The following is a 22330-nucleotide window of genomic DNA, read 5'->3' as shown; positions in this document are numbered from 1 at the left end:
TGCAATCCCATTTGCATTTGCTTTGCATGTATTTCACACATGCTCACATTAATTTGTTATTTATAAAGAAGGTTCTTCTTTTCATCTTCCCACTTATTTGGTCTTTCTTCCAGCCCTCCAGCTCCTGCTCTATTTCTCAGAACCATGTTTTCTTCTCCAAAAAATCCTGCGTGGCTACTTTGGAGCTAATGCCAGTGAAATATATTGCTGGTGTGTGTGTGTGACGATGCCCCCTGCACATTTGCATATGTATATGTGCAGATTGTATGAGAAGAGCTCTCACACTTGGAGCAGTTGGAGGGGGGGTGGCAGGCGGGGGCCGATGCTAGGGCCTTGTGCATGCTTTCTGTGCCTGTGTGTGCGTGCTGAAGAGGGGGTCGCACTTGTGCTTTCACCCCCTGAGACAAAGCTGGCCACTGCTCCCAGATGGTAGTCTGCTCTCTCCGGACATGTGTCTGGTCTGTATGCGTATGTGCATTTATGGACACTTACAAAGGGAAAGTGAGAGGACAGTGGCAGATGAGGGCTGAGTTAATACATAAGGCTCTGTAAGCGTAAACTGTGTATATATAAGCAGTTTGTAGACAGGCAGACACCCATTGTATTACTTTTTATGGCCAACGCAAAAGTGCATGTCTGCTTTGTGGGTCATGTCTCACAATGAATGCAGCAAATGCACAGAAAGTATGGAGACAAAACGATTCCCTCTACTATATTGACCTGGTGGAGATGTTACGGTGAGAGTCTGGTAAAACAGGATTAAGCCGTGACCACACACAGCATGATTCCACACTGCTTCAAATAGCAGTGCGGGGTTTGGTGCAAAAATGATATGAAATATTTATTTTCTGTATAAGTACTGAAATGATGTTATAGAACGCAAAATATAATGTACAGAAAGGAGGGTTGTCAAAAGTATTGGAAATCAGATAATAATTGATACTAAAACTAGTGTTGAAATTAGATACTAATTCGGCATTGGAAATAAGTGGAACAGAAGAGCCATTTCATATGACTTCATGTCTTGAGCTTTGTCTAAGTCCTGGTGTCTCCTTAAGGCTGAATGTATCTGCAAGACTCACTGACCTTGATGTTTTTTTTCCTATGGCAGACGTAAACAGAGCTTTTGCAACTATCCATGCTCGACCTATCTCTCCCTCATAGCAGAGACATGATGAACTTGAGCGAAATTAGAAGTGCTATTGCACAGGGGTCTCACTTTCAGACCTGCAGAACTGGTTTTCATTCAAACCTCTCTTTTTTGTCCAGGTAGTGGTTTATTATCACACTAGAAAGCCCTTATGACAGGCCTTTACCCTGCAGTTCAACGTGCCAAGATAACTGTTCTCCATTTATACCTTTATTGAGGTGGGCCCTGCCTCCTGTGCCAGTGCGTGCCCAGATCTGGCAGCTTCTTCCCGGGCTGGACGTGGCCCGCGCTCCCCAGGCTCTGGTTCTGCTGCTCTCTGCCAAGTGCCGTGGCCAGATTGCCTGTAATGGGCCTGCCATTTCCTTCGCATCATCTGTCAGCACTCTGGATCCAACTGCAGGGTCCAAAGAGGGCTACTACTCTCCAATTAAAAAGGTTAATTTGCCCTGGCCCGCCTGCCCCCCTCCTCCCACCAACACTGTTAGCTATGTCTTCATTAGTGCCGCTTAGTGTTTCTGTCTTGCTTCTCAATGTCAATACTTTTTTAAATAAGTTGCATTAAATTAATTATGAAATTAAATCTGGAATGAAACACAAACTGTCACTCAAACACAAACTGAAGTACGCTCATTAACATTATCTAATGAGTAGTGGTTAGGGTTGTCAAAAGTATTGAAAATCTGTCTTTAATCGATCTATAACTAGTATCAATACTAGAAACTAATTTGAACAAATATCGATGCAAAAATAAATCATAAACAGTTTGCAATCTGATAATTGCAGCCATTCAAATTGCAATTTAGATCCTGTATGTGAATGAGGGAATAGTAGCTTGATGTAAAGTAATGAGTGTCCAGTGGAGTGTGAGGGCCTAAGGACAGGGGACCATTCCTGTGAATTTTGGTTAATTTTCTTCATTGGTTAAATCAAAAACTTTGTATAGCCCTGCTGTTGTGATTTTGGATTTTACAAAAATATGTTGAATTGAACTGAACTCATTTATCTATTTGACATTTGAAAGTTCATATGTGCCTAAGTTCACAGAAACAATAAGTATTAAGATTTAACCACTAATTGTCTTCTGATATATTCTAATATACATTTTCATTTACATTTTTTACTGGAGAAGCAGCTTGTTAAACATTGTAAATACACTTAAGTTCAAACTCTAAATGTGAAATAAATGTGTTGCATTCATCTGTGCTCAGAGGCTGCACTTTAGTGGACAGACATGTGTGAGTCACTCAGAGTCTAAACTCTTCTGAGCCTTGGTCCTCTGTGTCAGTTACTGCTGTAGAGTGTTCAGATTCCACTTAATAGCTTCCGTTTTTTTTTTTATTACATACAAGGATGACCAAATATAAGAATCATATTATTTCAATGTGATTAAAATGTAGAACTTTATCTAATGTCGCACTTAACAAACGCATTTGAGCAATTATGGACATCTTGTTATTAGTCTAAAATGTAGACTGCTGATTGTAATAAATTGATGGTGCCAGCTGCGTTGTCATTTGGTGTTAAAAGTAGGCTAAATGAAATTTCGGGTCACTCATCATAGTTTTAGTGATTACCATAATAAGCTAATGACTTGGAAGGATGAACAGGAGGTGGAGATAAAGGAGGAGCAGAAGGACGGTGGACCTCAGTGAGGACAGTTTTTTTCATGTACAAAATGTCTGCTTCTACATCCACTGAGAGAGATGTTATTAGAGATATTTTGCCTTAGTTATCCGAGAGGGTGCTTTTAGGCCCCGTGTTTGAGTGGCTGACAGACACTTGAGTTTCTGCAGCAGATTAAGTGAAATTTTAGCAGCTTTTTCTTGGGCATGGGCCATGAAACCACACAAAGCAGCAGCTGCCTCTAATGTAATCTAGAATGGGCCGCTGCAGTGTGAGGCTGTCCAGTGCGCTTTTGTTTTTCTCTTCTTCAGCTCTCCAAAGTTTTTACACCATTCTTGACAGCTCCTACTGCACTTCCCCTCCAGATAATATCCTTGTTCTCTCACTGCCCTTAATTCCTCTTTTCATCAGCGGCACTCTGTGTGCCGCGAAGGTGATGAAACCGGACGAGAGTAATAAAGGCCATGTGTTTTAAGAGCAAACATATCTTTTTATGTCTTTATGCGCAGGAGTCAGGTACAGGAGATAGCCGTCGGGCCATCTAAAGTGCTCCCTGGCACTTTCACCTCTGGGACAGTCTCCAGAACAGATCAGCTGGACATGTATGGAATGATCCTATAGGGGCTTTATAGGGGCTTTACAGTGTGACCTTGTGCAAACCCAAAGTTCATTTCTGGGAATGCAACACAAGCAGTCGTTGGGTTCGATGGCCTGGTGACCTCAGTGTCAGCCTCCTTCCAAACAGCAGGAGCTCCGAGAACCTGAGTCTGCCCTGCCAGGGAAAGGAGCTGCATTCCTGTCACTCTATAAGAGACATGAGAAGAGGACACATGTCCTGTACCATGCATACTGTACAACAAATTTAACAAAATGAATGTTAGGCTGCATCAGCATAAAGAGCTAGGTTTGCCCTTCTATGGGCATTTTTTAAAGAGTAAACTCCAGCATTTCCTTGTGTAAAATCTTTATAGTCAGTTTAATTGTCTGAAATGCACAAACATCTGGCTCTTAAACCTCAGGTGATGCAGAGGAGATCTGGCTCCAGCTCTTACTTAATAAGTCATTAATCCACATTTTCACACTTCACGCTGCTACTTAGCAGCTAAGCTGTCCAGACACTGCTATTGAATTGCAAAACTCCTGGTGCTCTATTAGAAAATGAACAGGCCAGTGCCTGTTGAGGAATGTCTGAGTCGCAGAGCTTTTTGTGCAAAAAAGATGGCTCTGAGGTGGACTGAAGCTAGGGTTCAACCTGTCGGTCCAGCAGTGTGTGTCTTGTTCTGCAGCTGTCCAGAATAAATCCTTCTGTCACACGTACTCACCCAGTCCTCAACTCAAGCTTCACACGTCGTCACTAGTCTGTCAGGTTTTTTGTTTTTGCAATTTCCTTGCTTCTGAATTTGTGTATATTGTATATTCTGAATTTATTATTGTGTATTGTTATAATTTGGTACTGTCTGATTTGGAATTTTTTCTTCTCCCCCACATATGAAGCTTATAATATATTAAAGATATAGGCATATAGGCTCCATACACAATGCATTAAGGTAAACCCAGTGACCCAGTAGAAATAGCACTTGCTCTCCTTTTGCCACCCTCCCTCTGCACTCCTTGTGCCGCTCCCCCTCTTTCCATCCCCGGGGTAGGTGGCTATAGCCCCCCTTATAAACATAGTGATCTATAGGAGCCCTGGACCCAGACAGATTTTTGGCATGGCTGTGCAGGTAGCATTCCAGCACGGTTTGAGATCTTAGGCCCTAGCCTCGTTAAAAGCCTGATTTATGCTCTACAGCTGGGCACAAAGTAACCTACAGGTTGGCTTACCTTAATTAATATCACGCTCTTTAATGCTAGGACCTATATACATGCTCCTGACACACCTCCAGGGAGAAGATACGTTAGAGGGCTGTACTTGAAGTATTTTAACAGGCCAGTGACAGCATGGGTATATGCTGAGAACAGGCAGCTGCGTTAAACATTATTCTTATAGGGATTTACAATGCCACAAAGTTAACTGTCACAACATATTGACATACACATGGAATTTGACTTATGTGCAACAATAATCTATATTAGCTATATATTAACTGTATAGTGCTGATCCTAGCATTGCCAAGCACATAAACGGTTGATCTTTAATATAACTACCCGTTTACTCCTCAATACTTAAAAAATATATATAATCAATTCAAATTTTCCTCACTTTTAGTTTTTAGTGACCTGAAGTTAATGCAGTTATTGAAGCAGACTAAAGGAAACATTTGTAGGAAACTGTGTGCCGTGCTCTGTCGAGTTCTCCTTGCTTCTCTCAGATCATCCTGAAGGGTTGAATTAGGACTGAACAGGAGGCCATTTTGCAATTTTAATCAGGATTTGGAAAGCGTTTCGAGTAGAAAAGTGTCCTAGCACTGTTTTCCTCGATGAATTAATAATGGCTTTGGGAATGGAGGGTTGGGTGAAGGGAATGAGGGAGGGCAGAAAGGTCTCACGGTTAGTGGCTAAGTGCTTGGTACAAAATGTCTTGTATTCACCAGTACAAGTTTCAAGTTTTTAAAGAAATGATGTCGACCTCAAAGTATTCTGCCATGTAATGAGTCAGCAGTGACCAGTAATGTGTCTAGAGAAGCCAGAAAGAAAGAAAGATAATGCCAAACTCTACGCTTTCCCTTCCTTATCCTAAAACATGTTGTTATAGCTCCATAGATAAAAAAAAAAAAAGATCCCTTTACGCTGTACCGTGGCTGACAAATTGCCTCGCTGACGTTGAAAGATAAGACAAATTCATATAGGAAATTCCCCATTAAAGAATATTTTTAATTGTTTCACGCTAAGAGGAAATTATTTGCCAGAGAAAAGAACTTTGATTGTGCGTTATGACTTTTAACTAAGGAAGATGGATTTTGCTGGAACATCTGACCCAAAGATACCCTGTGAATCTAAAGAGTCCAGCTATTGATGCTTCCTTAACCACTCGAAGGCCGCGCGCACAGTCACACACAGCAGAAGGGACGCGTGTTCAACCCTCAGCCTCCACAGCTCCGGGCCACGGGATACTCATACACACTGGCCCTTCTGTTTGAAAGTGCACTGTCCCTCCATAAAGCCCCGCGGCCCCAATGCAGAACGAGCTGCTATGGTTGGCCTGAGCTCACATGCCCTGGTCCTTTCACCCCGAGGTGCTGGGACACAGTGAAAAATAACTGCATGTTTAAAACAGCCTTTGTTCGCTGTGATCTAAATGATGGGCCTTGCTTGTGGGCCTGGCAGGACATTGCAGATGTGTTGAGCAACAAACAGTCAGGGTCATCACAAGTTGTCTTTCCAAGCAGAAATAGGCAGTTCCAACAAGTAGCGGTGCAATGTAAGAACAATAATAAAATAACTAGTCTGCTTCTGTTATCAATGTTATGTCTTGATGTAATGCAGTTTTTGTCTAGTTTATGAACATGTACTACTGCTGTGCTCAGATGAACCATCATATGACCTGTGGCCACTTACACATTATCATTCTGATTAAGTCCTGTTTTGTGCCTGAGTTTTTTGAGAAAGCTAAAATCTTTCTCTCTTTCTGAAGAATTCAAGATAAAGTTATAAAGTTAAGAGCATTTTATCAATTTATAAGGAACAAAAACATTATCTGGCCTAAAGGGTATGAATGTGTGAGACAATTTTATATAGTACATAATAATTTAGGAAAAAACGGAAATACTATTTGTGTTTTTATTGTAAAGAACAACTATAAATGCCTTTTACTCATTTGAGTTTCAATTCTGTGTTTCTGACTGTGTAAGGCAAGGCAAGTTTATTTGTAGAGCACATTTCATACACAAGGCAATTCAAAGTGCTTCAATATGTATGTTGTGTATGCTCAGTGGGTAGTTTCACCTTGAAATTAGAAAGAGTCAATTGTTTTTTGTTTAATTCACAAAAACAATTAACACTTGCTGTAACCAAGAGCTCTCCAGCCACACTGCCTCTATTGTAGGCGTCTAAATGGCTGCCGATAGAAAAGCGAGTCATATTTAAAACTCACTGTGGGGGACTTTGCTGAATCTTTTCCAAAGGCTCTGCTCTGGAGGGATTGAAATGCAAACATCTAATCTCCATGGCCGTATTTTCAGGCTGCCTTGTCCATTTCCCTCGCTGCCTGTAAAACCCAAGGAGTGGGTTTTAAAGCAAGAAGGTCAGATCAGGGTCTGCGTATGCTCTGGTGAAGCTGGATCTTGTCCTGGCAAATGGTATGCAGGCTCATAACGCGCTCCACTCATCCAATAGGCAGAGATGAAACAGTTTTGACAGTGTTGAATGCCTTGCCCCGGGGCCTTATCATCCTGTGCCGCTTGCCCACCTCTTTCCCCTGTTTCTGCTTTCCTGATGCTATCTATGGGGAGATTTATGCAGAAATGCGTTGTTGCTCGACCTCGCTGGTCCCTCTCCATCCTTTCTGCCGGGACGCGGGCCTGTCATGAGCTGAGCTGTGCAGAGATAGTGTGGCTCTGCCTGCTGGCCCCGTGTCTCGTGGAGGCTATCTGGTCCGTGCACTTCAGGCAAGGAAGATGCACAGAGGAGAGACAGCTACTGTTTGCATCAGAATATTGTATTGTAGCATGTCCATGTAATCTCAACATTCAACTTGTATTTCTTTGAAATTTAAAATCATTTTTTCAGCCCAAAAATTAAAACTGTTTTGGCAAAAACTTGGAACTTATTATAGTTAGATATTTATATTAAATGCCATCATATTAATATCCATATTTTACAGATAACAAACAATACAAAATGTCCAAAACAGACATAAATCACTCCAAATACAACTCTGAAACGATAAACTAATATAACATGGTTAAAAGCTCTTAAAAGTAGTTTTTTGCATAATGTGTGCCCTGGTACACAATATCTACTCACACGGCACACATTAAGCGAAAAACTACTTTTAAGGGCTTTTAAAGTGGTGTTATAGTAGTTTTCCTTCTCTTTGATCCATTCCATTGCCCCAAAAAGGCCTATTTTCCCCTACCCCCTATACACGCCCACTGCTCTATACTAACTGTACTGTACCCTTTTTTTTCTTAATTTGTAGTACACATAGGATTCACCAGCATTTCGTAGACATTTAGGCTCAAATGGAGAAAAGGATCTCCTGCTTGTTGCTTTGTTGTGTTGGCGTTTACAGTGACGCACCATAGTTTTTAACAGGAAGTCAGTGGACTTGTTTCTTTTATCAAGTCGTTTTGGATCATATAAAATAATGGTCCTCTGGTGTCATAGATTATATACGACTATATACCATCTTCTTTAAAAATACTGCAATTCTGATGCTACATTTAATATAAATCATTATTTTAGTTTAGTTTATTTTTGATCTATATAGTTTATTTTCAATTGAAATATCTTTCTTTGACAGAACTCTGGACATTGTCCCTCTGAAGACAGAGACTCCCAGCAGGGACATGGTTCCAAAAATAGCTCATGTTTGATTAAGTCCGTGTACCTGGACACAAGCTAAAATTGACACGGACTATTTGATTTGGGTCCTTTATTAAATACCCACTTCACTGCACATTAAGCTGCTAGTGATCCCATGAAGCAGAGCCTGTGTAAATAAATAATCTCTATGGATACTTACATAAGCATCGGCCCATTTAATTAGACTGGTTATGCTTAGATACCCAGAGGTCTCTTCACTGTACCATTAGTTGGGATGAGAAACAACAAGAATACGGACTCCCAGTGTTGCTGGTCTAAGCACAGAGGAAATAATGATCTACATGTAAAACACAACTGGCCTGGATTATTGTGAGGTCTGCAGCCAAGCACAAAGTGTCCAGATGCGGTCAGTGAAAATGGAAGAATGCATACACAATATGATGGTCAGTTCAAACGCAGTTTATTTGAGAAAACATCAAAGAGAAGCGGGTTACACAGAAAAGCAAACACAAAGCACACATGATTATTAATTGATAGTTGCTTATGTGTTATATGTTTACATACGCTCAAGTCCAACACAGTTTGACCACACTGCATTAAATATACTAGAAAATAAAAGCTAGGCAAAACTAAAATATCTCTTATTAAAGCATAAACCAAGACTTAAATCATAAACAAATGTTTATTAAGAATGATTCAGGCTTAGTATTTTTTAAATTAATACACCAACCCTGATTTTAAACCTTAACCCCTTAATTGAGCCTGACTCATTCTTTACAAACTATTAATTATGAATTGTTCATGCCATTTATTTTCCTTAAAATGTGTGTGAAGGTTCCTGCTCCAGGAAAATTACATTGTGTCAGTGAACATAACATGTTCAAAAAAATAAGTTACATTCACATCAATTATGGTTGATAGCTCACCATAATATTTCACATTTGTCACATGAAACAGATTTTCCCATAAATGGTCTCTAACTGTGCTATTCATACTTTACATAGAAGACTATATTGCAAAACATCTGGGTCAAGCATACAAAGACACAGTGTTTGTCTATTGTGTTGGGAGAATGCATTCATTTACACCTCAGTAATGGCTCCTTAGCGGTTCAGGTGGACTCCTACATTCCACTGTTGCTCTTATCGACTTTCAGTACAAGGAGAAGGGAACAGGAAACGTAAGAAGTCAGAAAGTCCAATTGGAGACAAAGCTACAGCCAGAAATGTACTTTATTCTGGGCACAGTCGCCTAAAGACCACCACTGTCTTTATCAGCAGATCTGCCCCCCTCCTCTTTGCCTGCACTTCTACTTAGTGTCTCCCTGTACAGTTTGTGCAGTAATAGTGGTCAGCTTCATCCAATTGCGCAATGTTTAACTCAAACACTAGCCAGAGCTGTACAGGCCCGGGGTCCACACTGGGAACTAGCAAAAGGTTATTTAGGCCTGTTCTCTATTGCTTGCCCTTTGTGCAGTAAACCGTATTTCCAACAACCGGCTTTGTCTCAAGAACAAGATTTATTTATCTAAATATTGCATTATCAGTTGACAGGCCACTTTGGGGAAGCTTATTGTGGTCAGTCCTAACCCAAATTGTGGAAAAGATGGGTATCAGGTGCAATTTACAATCAAAATTAAAGGAGGTTTATGCACAGTTTGAGCAACTTGATATAATGAAATGCATCGGTGGAAAGTAACTAGTACAAAAGTAAACGTACTGTAACCTTTAGTATGTATTAAGTACATTTCACAATTAATACTTCTCCTTCACTACATCTGATAGCATGTATCAGTTCTTTCTACTCCACTATATTTTTGAAAAGGGCTAAAAAAGTACTTTCTGGATGGTTTTAGGGGTTATTTTAGCATATTCATGGTGACATCCTGCGTGATGGTTTTGAGGTCAAGTCCTGGCTTTGAACAAACAATAATAAACATATAAAAAGCTGGAAACATTCAGAAAATGATCAGTTCTTTATGAAGATCACCACATTTTACTCTTTAATAGCATCAAACACCTACTCTAAATCTAATATAAAATAGACTTTTATACGTGGTACTTTGATTTTTTTTACGAATGTTTTAAAATTGAGTACTTCCTTGTTATGTCGTGACTTTGCATTTCTGTACAACCTTTTGAGGTGACTTTTTTGTGATGTAAGCTTTTAAAAAATAAATCATTATTATTCAAATTGTTCAACACTGAACACTGCACAGTCCTGAGTAGCGCCACTCTTTAGCCACTTAGTCCCTTTTATAATTTCTTCACCATTACCGTCTGTATCAAGTGCAGCCTTGTCTCCAGCCCTTGCCTCTCCTCCAGCCCCTGCGTTCATCCTTCACCTCTGTCCAATCCCTGACTGTGAATACCCTAATGACATAAATAGGGCCGTAATCACATTAACTGCAGTTGCGGTCCAGGCATCCTCAAAAGCCATCCTATTGACAAGCCTCCATCCTCCCAAAGCACTCAGTACAACACCTATAAACACTTATGAATATTGGCAAAGACCTGCTATTAGCATAATCATCTCTCAGGTAGTGTGAGGGAGCCACAGGGCGACCGATATATTTGCACGGATAGTGACATCCTGCGTCCCCCTGTGTGCGCCCCTTGTGTTGTCCTTTTCACGTCTTCTTCTGTTGGAAGAACCACGAGCTAATCCTGTTAGCTTGTTCCTCCATTAGCTAAATGACCAATATCACAGAGAGCCACATATAAGGGTTATGGGCTGCTCAAGGACAAACCAAAACATGAAGGTCAAGGAAGTTTGTTAAGTTTGTTCAAAAAAAGTTGTTTGATTGTTGTTTAACACTTGACTAGTGTTAGTGAGTAGAGGTGGGCGATATTGAGTAAAAAATGTCTCAATATATATTTTCTTAGTATCTCGATAGCAATAGTCCCACTATATTATGTCAATCCAACATAAATGTGTTAAAACATGTTTTCACTTATTAGACAAATGTGAAGTCTGTATAATGAATCACAAAAGTGCAGAAAAGTTTACAACGTAACTTTTTTCCTAAAAAAAAAATCCGCTCTTTGCAGTATTTTTTTTACTATTATTATAACCTATATTTATATAGGAAGGGCCCTTGAGAGCAAGCTATAATTTGCAAGAGCGCCTTGTTAACACAACAAAAAAGGAAAACAGACAAGATATACAGACAATTCCAATAAAACAAATAATAACATTTAACAAACACACTTACACACAATTACATTTAAAAACAAATATATATACAAAGCAAGAGCCACTATAAATAATAAACTCAAATTTTTATATTAGTGGATAATTTATCTTTCTAATTTAACTTTGACAAACACTTTGACCGTGCTGTTATAAACTTACAGAGTACTACCCTATATGGATTCAGGACCTTTGTGAGTCTGCCTGTGATTTTTGTGAGCTTTTCTCCTCACTACCCAGATCATATTCTCTCTGCCTGACATCTCTCTCTGTTAGCCACTGTAATAGCCTCCCCCTGCTTCGCTTTGTGCCGCAATGTGCTGAAATGGCTTTGAACAAGTCTTTATAACCCCCTATTCCTTTACTATTCTCTGCTGCGTGTCTTCCCTCTGTTCTGATTATCCGAGTCTTTACTTTTCTCCAACAGAGGAATCCCCCATCAGCTCTGTCCTCTTCGGTCTCCGCTTTTCTCTACCTCCTGCAATACTCTCTCTTCCCCTAAAGTCCCTTCTTTCAGTCATCCCTCTGAAATGGCAGCCGGGTTGTCATTGTGGCTTCTCGTCACTGCTGATCCTATTTCAAAGGAACCTAGAGATCTAGCATTAGGCCTAGCGCTCAAACTTGCCATAGAAAGGGGAACTATAGAACAGGAAGGCCAGACCATGTGGATGTCCTTTATTCCATTAGAGGACAGACTAGTTTGTACAAGATCACTCTTTCTTTTTCTTTGCTCTCTGGAAGAAAAAAAAAAAAACCTTCAAGAGCATCAAACGCTTTGTCAGAATGTCTTTTTCGCCTTTGGAAAACTGTCTCTCCGTTCCTTTGAGGATAGCTATTACAGACAATAGTGGGCTTATTTAGATATCTTCTCTGGCATTGTTGTGAAAGTGGGCATCCTTTGGTCAGGCTGTAGATGCCCATCAGCCTGTCCCCTGTCAGGAAAGGAATAACAATTATTGCCTCTGCTTTGGCATGAGGACAGTTAGCCAAATGCCCGGAGATGGGACGTGATTACACAGAAGCGGTCACTCTGCTTTTGATACGTAAGAAAATGAATCGACTAGTGCCTTTGAAGTGCTGTTTGGTGGCAGTGGCATCCTTCAAACATGTGGTAGGTTGTCATTAGGAAGTGTCTCCTTCACGCTACACTTCATTCACTCTTTCGACTTCTTTTTCTTCCATAATGCCTTGGTGCTTTCTTCTCTCTGACGGACACAGCTGTTTGCCCCTTTGGCATCTCTCACTTCTCTTTTACAAAATACAAAAACTAAAAAGTCTGTATTGCACTTTATATGTATGTGTTTTGTTTCTGCCCATTAAGACGAGGAAATGTGTACAGGAAGAAATGAAAAGAGAAAGGGCGTGATTATTGCAGTTTTATGAGCGAAACAAGCCTCTAAGCACATGCATAATGGTATTGTACACACTGAACTAAAGCCAATGTAGTGGGCACATTTTATTTGTGCTTATGAAAACCAAGACCAAAAACGTGTACGGACAAATGGCTTTTTTATGATGGAAAAATTCCATAGTGGGTCAAAGCCCCTTGCAGGTGGCAGCAATTAACTGTAATTTTTGCAGATTGTAATGATCCATAATTTACTAGTATACACCCCCCTTCCAACTCTTTTCAGTCAAGAGAAAAAGGTTTGCGGAGATTTGATTGGGTGCACATTTTATGCTGCGATTTGGTCTTTAAGTAAGATGGTTCGGAGGGGGCTGTGGACACTCAATGGAAAGGACAAGCGCACAACAGTAGACAGCTCATCTGCTACTCCTCCATTTTCAGACCTCAGCATCTATACCGCGTCTTCACCTCTTTGTCTTTTCGCCATCGCCGCCTTTAAACATGCACGGCTGTCCATCTAGTGTTGTAGGCATTGTGCATACACAAACACAATCTGCTGGCGCTGCCTCCTCGCTGCAGCTCCGGTTTAGGTGCAGTGTACAAATGTCTCGAGAAAAATGCCCTCCAGTGAAATAGAAAGAAGAAAGGATAATAAAGCCCAGAGATGAAAGAGGGAGCACATTTGCAAGTGACGGATGCTTCGTATTTTGCATATATCTCACTTCTGCTTTCCCCTTCCCCTTTTCTATTCACCCGAGAGGATTTAAATAAATCCATAAAGCATGAAATATCAGAAATAGAAAAGTAATGCTTGAAATGCATTTTGCGAACCTCCCACACGCACACACACACACACACACGCACGCACGCACACACACACACACACACGCACGCAGGCACGCACACGCACACACACACACACGCACGCACGCACACACACACACACACACACACGCACGCACGCACACACACGCACACACACGCACACACACACACACACACACACACACGCACGCACACGCACGCACGCACACACACGCACACACGCACACGCACGCACGCACGCACACACACACACACACACACACACACGCACACACCAATATTTATTTAACCAATAAGTACACAGTTTAGGTCTTTTTTGACGTTACTGTTTTTGACGATAAATGCTTCGACAATTTATTAACATGTAACTCCCCCTATTAATATGCAGTATCAGATACTTTTCCCACTTCAGCCTCTCTGATTCTGTAAACAAGGTGCCAGAAAGGGAAGACTGCGTTTAATGAGATTAGGTGGGCATTGTGAGGCAAATCTCAGGTCACTTTATAAGTGCCATTCAAAGGCAATTATGTGAGTCTTTCCCTCTCACTGACAAATTGGCTATTTTCAATCTTATGTTGGGGTTGTTTTTAATATAAAACATAACTTACTGTGCATGTGTGTTTAAGCAAGAGGTATAACATGGAATAGAATATTGATTTGAATAAAAATATAGACATACTAAAAAGGTATTTTTGTCATACTAAACACCTGAACATTACAACATTTAATGTCACAATAAATAACACATATCTTCTGTGTGTTCTTGCCCCACAGATAAAGATGAACCCAGCAGTTACACTTGCACCACGTGTAAGCAGCCCTTCACCAGTGCCTGGTTCCTGCTCCAACATGCACAGAACACTCATGGTTTTCGGATCTACCTGGAGAGTGAGCCAGGGAGCCCACTCACTCCACGCGTGGCCACCGCTCCTGGGATGGGGGGTGACTGTGCCTCATCTCAGCCTCCCATGCATGCTGTCCACTTGGCTGAAGGCAGTCCGTACAGTCTGCTGAGGATGCCAGGTTCTGGTTCAGGACGGGACTCTGCCTCCACCCCTCGAGAGGGACGTTACCCCAGAACTCCACCTTTATTCAGCCCTCCTCCTCGACATCACCTGAGCCCTGATGACCTGGCACTGGCCACTCACCATCCTAGCGCCTTCGACAGAGTAATGAGGCTAAACTCTGTGCCCCTCGAGCCTCCTCAAACCATGGACTTTTCCAGACGTCTGCGAGAGCTGGCTGGAAACGCAGCCGGCGCTTCTCCACCTCTTTCCCCAAACAGACCTAACCCTATGCAACGTCTTTTACCTTTCCAGCCTGGGTCCAAGCCTCCGTTCTCAGCCACACCTCCTCTGTCCACCTCGCAGTCTCCTTCTGGATCCCACTCCACCCCCAACGCCAGCTCCAATGCTGTCCAACCAGGTACTCCCCTAAAGGCGAAGTCTTGTGAGTTTTGTGGAAAGACATTTAAGTTCCAGAGTAACCTAATTGTTCACCGACGTAGCCACACTGGGGAGAAGCCCTTCAAGTGTCACTTGTGTAACCATGCCTGCACCCAAGCCAGCAAACTGAAGAGGCACATGAAAACCCACTGCCAGAACAAGTCCCTGATGAATGCCAAGTCTGAGGATGGTCTGTCTGCCACCAGTTCACCTGAGCCCGGCACCAGTGACATTATGAACAGTGCTACAGATGCACTCAAGTCTGTGGTGGCCAAGTTTAAGCATGAAAACAACGGTTTGATTGCAGAGAATGGAGAAAACGAGGAGGAGGAGGAGGAGGAAGAGGAGGAGGAAGAGGAGGAGGAGGAAGAAGAGGAGGAGGAAGAAGAGGAGGAGGAAGACGAGATGGAGAGTAAGCCACGTGTTGCTGAAAGTGATGACAGAAACGACTACCGGTTCACCCTGAGACTGGAGGGGGCCCGGCACCACCAGAACAGTGAAGCTCTGCACCCTCATCGCAGGAACTCATTGCGGGACCCGGTAGACGAGGACTCAGCCATGGAGTCTGACCGGGCTGAGGACGGAGCCACTACTCCCATGAACGGAATTGGGCCAATAACAGTTGAAAGTATTTCACGTAAACTGTTAGGAGGCGTGAGTCCTGGCTCTCTCAGTCCTCTGTCTAAACGCATCAAAGTGGAGAAAGACATTGACCCACCCACCCCCACCATCCCCAACACCGACAATGTCTACTCCCAGTGGTTAGCGGGATACGCTGCCTCCAGACAACTCAAAGACCCCTTCCTTAGCTTTTCAGGGGGGGACTCAAGACAATCGCCCTTTGCCTCTTCTTCCGAGCACTCATCGGAGAACGGCAGTCTGCGGTTCTCTACTCCCCCTGGTGAGCTGGATGGGGAGCGTGTCACTTCAGGACGCAGCGGCACAGGCAGTGGGGCCAGCACGCCCCACGGGGGCAGTGGAAACTGCAGGCCCAGCTCAAAAGATGGTCGCCGCAGTGACACTTGTGAATTTTGTGGCAAAGTCTTTAAAAACTGCAGTAACTTGACAGTGCACAGGCGCAGTCACACGGGAGAGCGGCCGTACAAGTGTGAACTGTGCAGTTATGCCTGTGCTCAGAGTTCCAAGCTCACGCGCCACATGAAGACCCACGGACAGATGGGTAAAGATGTGTACAAATGTGAAATCTGCCACATGCCTTTCAGTGTCTACAGCACTCTGGAGAAACACATGAAGAAGTGGCACAGCGACCGGCCTCTGGCTAATGACATTAAGTCTGAGTAGACAAAGAGGGGAGTGGGCGACAGGGTTGGACATATACTTCCCCGTTAACGTCCCAGATTGGACAAGCTGAATGCATGATCCATCAATGGGGCAGTACAGTGAGCCTTTCTATTGTGCAATAATTTACATGTTTTGTATTTTTTGTAACTGGACAGCATGCTCAGTGTGTTTTGGCTACTTAGAGAGAAATTGTCCTTGGCTGGTGGGTTTGGTTATATTAGTGTAGCTGTTGATTCTTTTGTTTTCCTCAACAAAAAAATAGTTATGAGAACCCATGCTGCATACAGTGCATACTGTTTTACATATCATGTACAGTTTTGTGTTTTACATATTGGATAGTGTCAAGTCAAAACATCAAAAAGCAGGGTCACACTAAAACGTTCTTTGTAAAAGATTTTCAATGCAAGATTGAGATATATATACCTTTATATGAAATTGGGCTGCCTATTAGATGCTAGGTACTAGCGCCATAAAATACTTGTTTCTTCAAAACTGCAATGACATGAACAATATGGTGTGAAATGACAACTGAGAGTGCCTTTACCTGAATTAGCTAACCCTCCTTTTTGCTATAAGCTCGAGAGTTTCAGCTATATATTAATACAGGCCACTTTGTACATGTGAAAAGCAGGTCCTTGCATCAAGCACCTGTCCAACATACAGTGTCTGAGCAGAGCAACAGAACCAGCTCAAACTAAACAGTGATTTCTCTTTTCTCTGTTGAATCATCTTCTGCCTGACTCATTGCTCCTCTTTATGTTTGCTTGCATATTACATGCTCAAAAATGTAGTTAACTTTTCTTTAAGGTTTTCATTTTGGTGCAAGTGTACCGTTCCTATTGGTTACTCATTTAACGAGTCATTTAACCAACATGAAGCTCTTAATTTTTCTCTTTGAAAATTAAAGTTTTGTTTTTATTAGCTCCGTATAATGTATGTGTCGCCCCCATCAGCATTGGTGCAGCAGTCACTTGAAGACCACACAGTGGGTTATAGTTGCTCTAAGCTAGACCGTTTCTTTGGGGGTGGGCTCGGGTTGAGGGTCAGGGTCGTGGGTGGTGTGGGGTAACCTGGTGTCTTTACAATTCAATTGTTATATCCTTATAGCGCTTACTTTTACTGTTTTAGTATTAGGAATTTTAAATAACTCCTATATTGAATCCTATTGGAAATAATCTAATCCACTTCAAATGTCAAAAAATGAGTTTAGTTTGAAACTTTCATCCATTCATTTGTGTTCGAGCAGCAAAGCTCTAGTCCTCATGTTGATATTGAATCTCCATCCCTGTCATTACTAATGATAGCACTTGTGACTCTGCCTGTCTCTGTATCTGTCTCTCTAATCGGAGGTACAGCCGGTTGAGTATAAATGAACACCAGGTTTACATCTGGTATTAAATATGTGCACTGTTTAATGTTCCCAGTTTACAGTTGGACGCTCAAGGGAAATCCTGCTCATGCTGACAGATTAGTGTGGTGTCATTACTTTTACATTTGAAAATACAAAACATAGAAAAAGAAGACTTGAAACTATTGCCAGCCATGTTTGTCTTGAGCCAACCCCAGCTTGGCTTATGATGGTATAATGCAGGAACGCCATAAAAATATCCTGCTTCATAGACATCAAGCGCTCAGTACAGAATAACAAATTGACTTTATTTGGTACTTTTTGTTGTGGATTTGAAAACGTCTGTTTTAGGGGAGATCATTATTTAAGTTTTTTTTTTTAATTGTTTAGTGCTGTTTTTCTTTCTTGTCTTGGTGATGGCCTTGACTTGCTCACAGTGTAATGAATTGTAATGAACATGTCTCATCTTTATTTGCCTTTACTATACACACGTCTTCAGGTTGAACATAAAATTTGAATTTGGAAGAGATTTATGATATATGAATATATAGAGAGAACTTAAAGACGTAGGAAACTGCACACGTTTGTCTGTTCCTATGGTCCATCACATTTATGGTCTACTTTCTGTATTTAGAATGGTATTTGAAATTAATGTTCACTAGTGTAGGCACTTATAGTATTTATGTTGGAGCCTGTATTTTTTACTGTTTGCCTGTACTCTTTCAAGGTTTCAATGTATCCTTTTTTCTGTAGTGAAAAAAAAACCCAACAAGCTGCCACCGTATATTTTCTTAATTTGGCAGGATAATATAGTGTGAATACTTTGTATGCTTGAAAATACGTATGTTTTTGAAAATAAATCGTGGCGATCTCCAGGGGTGAGAGGTCATGTGATGGCCTCCTCAGGCAGTCCCACTGGAGTGACCCCACCAGGGGAAAACAGGTGGTTGTACATATCGTTTAGTTTGTTTTATATATATTTTTCTCTCCTGCCATTTTATATGCAGTATCACAAGCTATTGTTGGGTTTTCTTGGTAGCCAACTTTGTACTGTTCACCTAAAACATTCCAGCCATTCAGACAAAAAAAAACACACTTTTGTCATATGCAATCGATTCATCTTCAATCTAAAAATGGTTTGATTTTCGTTTACATTTTATTTCTTTGCCAAACAAACCAAGGTGCTTTGTAATTAATGATGGTACATCTCATATGCAAGGCATATTCTGAACAAGCAAAGACATTTTGGTACGGAGTCATTGCGAATAATTTTGTGGTACATTGTTTCATCCTGTGATCTGTTTGTCCTGAACTTGAAGTTGACTGATCATTGGTCGACATTATTTATTATAACACACACACACACGGTCCTCTGTTGTGAACGGAGCACAGCTGAACCAGGCCACTCCTTTTGTCACTCAGATGGCTTTCAGTTTGATGACCAAAGGTCATTGACCAATCTTAATGAGTTGTTGCTTGACTTTTTAATGTTGTTATTTTCCGTTATGGAGATACCACTCTATTTTCAGCTCTTGTCTGCATTATTCTGTCACTCAGCCATTTTGTCTCAAATAAAAGAAGTATTACACATATATTTTGAATGTTTTTGTTCTTTATTCTTGCCTTACTTACTTACTTTAGTGGTGTCAGGTCTCCACATGCTTCAACTGCAGACATTACTCTCTCTTAAACTTTTGGAAAACAAATCATTTATTTCAGTTTTTAGGCCAAAATTAACATTTAATTATTTAGTATTTAGTTACGAACCCAAGGACATGCATAATATTACAGTTAATTAAGAGTGGGGTTCCATTAGGACACAACATTTTTATTCAATTTAGGACAGTGCACTATAGATTCATCTGTATAATCTTTTTTTGACTACAAAGCAAATTTGGAAGGTAACAAAACATATACATGGACGTCACTAAGTGGACTATGACCTGGCGGAGTGGATCCTGGACTAACGCACAAACTGACCCGAGTTTGTGAGAGCCCGGGACTGTGTATCTGACACCCAGGCCAGCAGTGTGGGGGGCCCCAGGGCACCTTCCTCACACCCTTTCTCTTCACCCTCTACACTGCAGACCTAAGTGAAAACTCACAGAAGTTCTCTAATGACTCTGCCATCATCGGACTGAGTCGGCTCTACCTCTTGAGGAGACTCAGGTCTGTTGGAGTGACTCTGTGGTGGCATCAGCCCTCCTGTAGGTGTGGCCTGCTGGAGCAGCAGCATCACAGAGAGGGAGAGGAGGAAGCTGGACAAAGTCATCAAGAAGTCCAGCTCCGTCCTGGGCTGTGCTCTGGACTCGGTGCAGGAGGTGGGGGACAGGAGGGTCCTGGCTAAACTCACATCTATGCTGGACCATGAGTCTCACCCCCTGCAGGACACTCTCTTTCCTTCCTGCTGCTGTCAGACTCTACAACAAACACTGTTTACGAGGGTTGTTAGGTAACTTTATTATTTTGGTATGTTCTTACTCCTTCAAGATGTATGCAACTTTATATTATTCTTTTTTACATTTCAATTTGTTTCCTCTATTTTTGCTTGACCCTCTCTCTTCTCCATTTCCTGGTGTGTTGTGGAGGCACTGAGGGCGACATGACAGACTAATGGCTCTCTTGTCCAAGCCTGGCGCTGTTTGCTGAGCGGGGCCAGATTAAAGTTCACAGATACAGAGAGGTTCCTGCTCGGGCCAGGTGTTGACAGTTAAGATAAAGGCGAGTTGTGAGGAAGTGGGGGGTGCTCTGTGTGCTCAGGGAGGGTGTGGGGAGAGAGAGGCGCAGACAGCAAAACACGACCAATGTTTGAGACCCAACCAGCCCCCTCTCACTGCTCCAAGTTCAATGTCAAGAGAGCAACAATGGCCAGCTACAAATCTAGCCAAAAAACAACCCAGGCATTGCAGACAGTTTTCCCATAACAGACTGCTGGACTTTGCCTGCGTCCTCTGCCCCTTTCCTCCTCTCCTTGTGTGGCCATATGGCCTTAAGTCATAAGGCAACAGTCACCACTCTTTCAACAAAGTGAAACAAGTTTGTTATGTGGGGCTTTAAATCTCCCGTCATCCTCTGAATAACTGTCCTTTTGCTCATTTGTAAAATTAATTTCGGCCTTGTCTTAGGGGGATACAAAGATCCCTTGTTGAAGGGCAATAATTTATTAGTTCATTATGCTAATCGAAACTAGTTCACAAACAGATAAAACCCCCTCCTCTTTCCTTCTCTGTCAATGTTGTCTTGTTGACTTGCCTGTGTGTTTAAGCAGGGAGACCTGGGAAATCCTGTCCAAGAACAATCATTCCCCGATTTCACTTTTTCTGCATGTAAATCATAAGAAACTCTGGCCTGTTCTAAAAGCTATTCTGCGTACGTTCACACTGACATCACCACCTTACCCATAACATCAAATTTAACTGAGAACAGGATATAAATCTATGGTGGAATTTGCTTTTAACTTAAATACAGATATTATGTCCATGTTTATGATTATTATCTCTAATACTTTGCCACCTTAAACAAAACTGGCACAATGAGTGGAGAGATAAATCCTGGTTTTCCTGTTCTACAGTTGGTTTGGTTCTTGCTCAAGTCATAGTTTACAGTTTACGTCCAGGTTAAATTCGTTATTCAGTATCTGATCTAGAAAAAATGTAATTAACTGCAAACTGAATAACTGATAATTGGCAATGAAGACCCCCAGAAGAGACAAATCTGTGCACAGTATATGAGTAATATCTCCTCTATTTCCACTGAGATTGTGTCCAGCAAAATACAATTATCTAAAGCTAGAGATCGGCATGGTCCTTGTCATACCACCTGGAATTAGCGTCCCTGTTCCTTGGATAGTTTGGTGATTCCCCATCATCCTATCCATGTTACAGTTCAGCGAGGAAGGGACGAGCTTGAGAGGCAGACTGCAGCTGTGCGAGCGCAGTGAAGAGGGGCCCTCGTTCGTCCGGCCTCTTTGGAACAATATAAAAGCACTAATCACCCTGGACAGCTGACACCCGCTCACACACATACGCACACACACATGCGCTTCATACACACACGCATTTGAAGAGGAGAGCGCTGCCCAGACAAGACTTACAGGTCTGGCCCGGCTGAAAAACAAAGTCTGTGTTTTGTCTATTAGACTGCAATGCTTCAGGGCTCAATGCGCTCCCTCACCAACAAGACAACACAATATCAAGTTTTAGTGTTAAGATTGTTGGGAGAAGAAACCTCACAGATTCCCTGTTGAAGGGATTCTGGAAACAGTATAGGGAAATACTTTTTCATTTCTGTCTAACATGACAATTACCATCAGCTTCTATAAATTAAAGTTAACATAATCTGTCCGTCAAAATGTATATTCAGGTTTTAAGTTAAACTTGGATTGATGGAGAACAGGTGTTTAATATGGATTCTTCACTCTACCCACTCTCATTGTCCTTCAGCAAGACACCTTAGCATTGCACACTCAAGCCAAAGTTGAGACAAAGTCCTTGCAAGTCCCAAATCTGTGACCCACAAGTTCAAGTCAAGTCTATATGGCCTGTGCTTTGAGTTTCAAGTCCTTTCAATCAATCAAAAAATGACTGAATATAGCTCATATTTTTAAATATTTTGTTGTTAAAAAATGTCTTGGTCACAGACAAAGAAATAGTTAAGATGTGTTTTCAAAT

General features: G+C 41.7%; 1 protein-coding gene across 1 annotated transcript in view; it reads left to right on the top strand.

The window, feature by feature from the left end:
- The window catches only part of LOC140378284 (B-cell lymphoma/leukemia 11A-like), a 32613-nt gene extending 13363 nt beyond the window's left edge, over positions 1 to 19250 (top strand). Inside the window, exon 3 of the mRNA XM_072464055.1 lies at positions 14340 to 19250. Within this exon, the coding sequence (XP_072320156.1) occupies positions 14340 to 16312 (1973 nt within the window). The 3' untranslated portion in view covers positions 16313 to 19250. The remainder of the gene's footprint in view (positions 1 to 14339) is intronic.
- The last annotated feature ends 3080 nt before the right edge of the window (positions 19251 to 22330 follow it).

The sequence above is a fragment of the Eucyclogobius newberryi genome, unplaced genomic scaffold, assembly GCF_026437365.1.
Source record: "Eucyclogobius newberryi isolate DKJ021-1_F unplaced genomic scaffold, fEucNew1.0.hap1 SCAF_4, whole genome shotgun sequence".
Lineage (NCBI taxonomy): Eukaryota > Metazoa > Chordata > Actinopteri > Gobiiformes > Gobiidae > Eucyclogobius > Eucyclogobius newberryi.
This window is presented reverse-complemented; position numbering and strand designations above follow the sequence as displayed.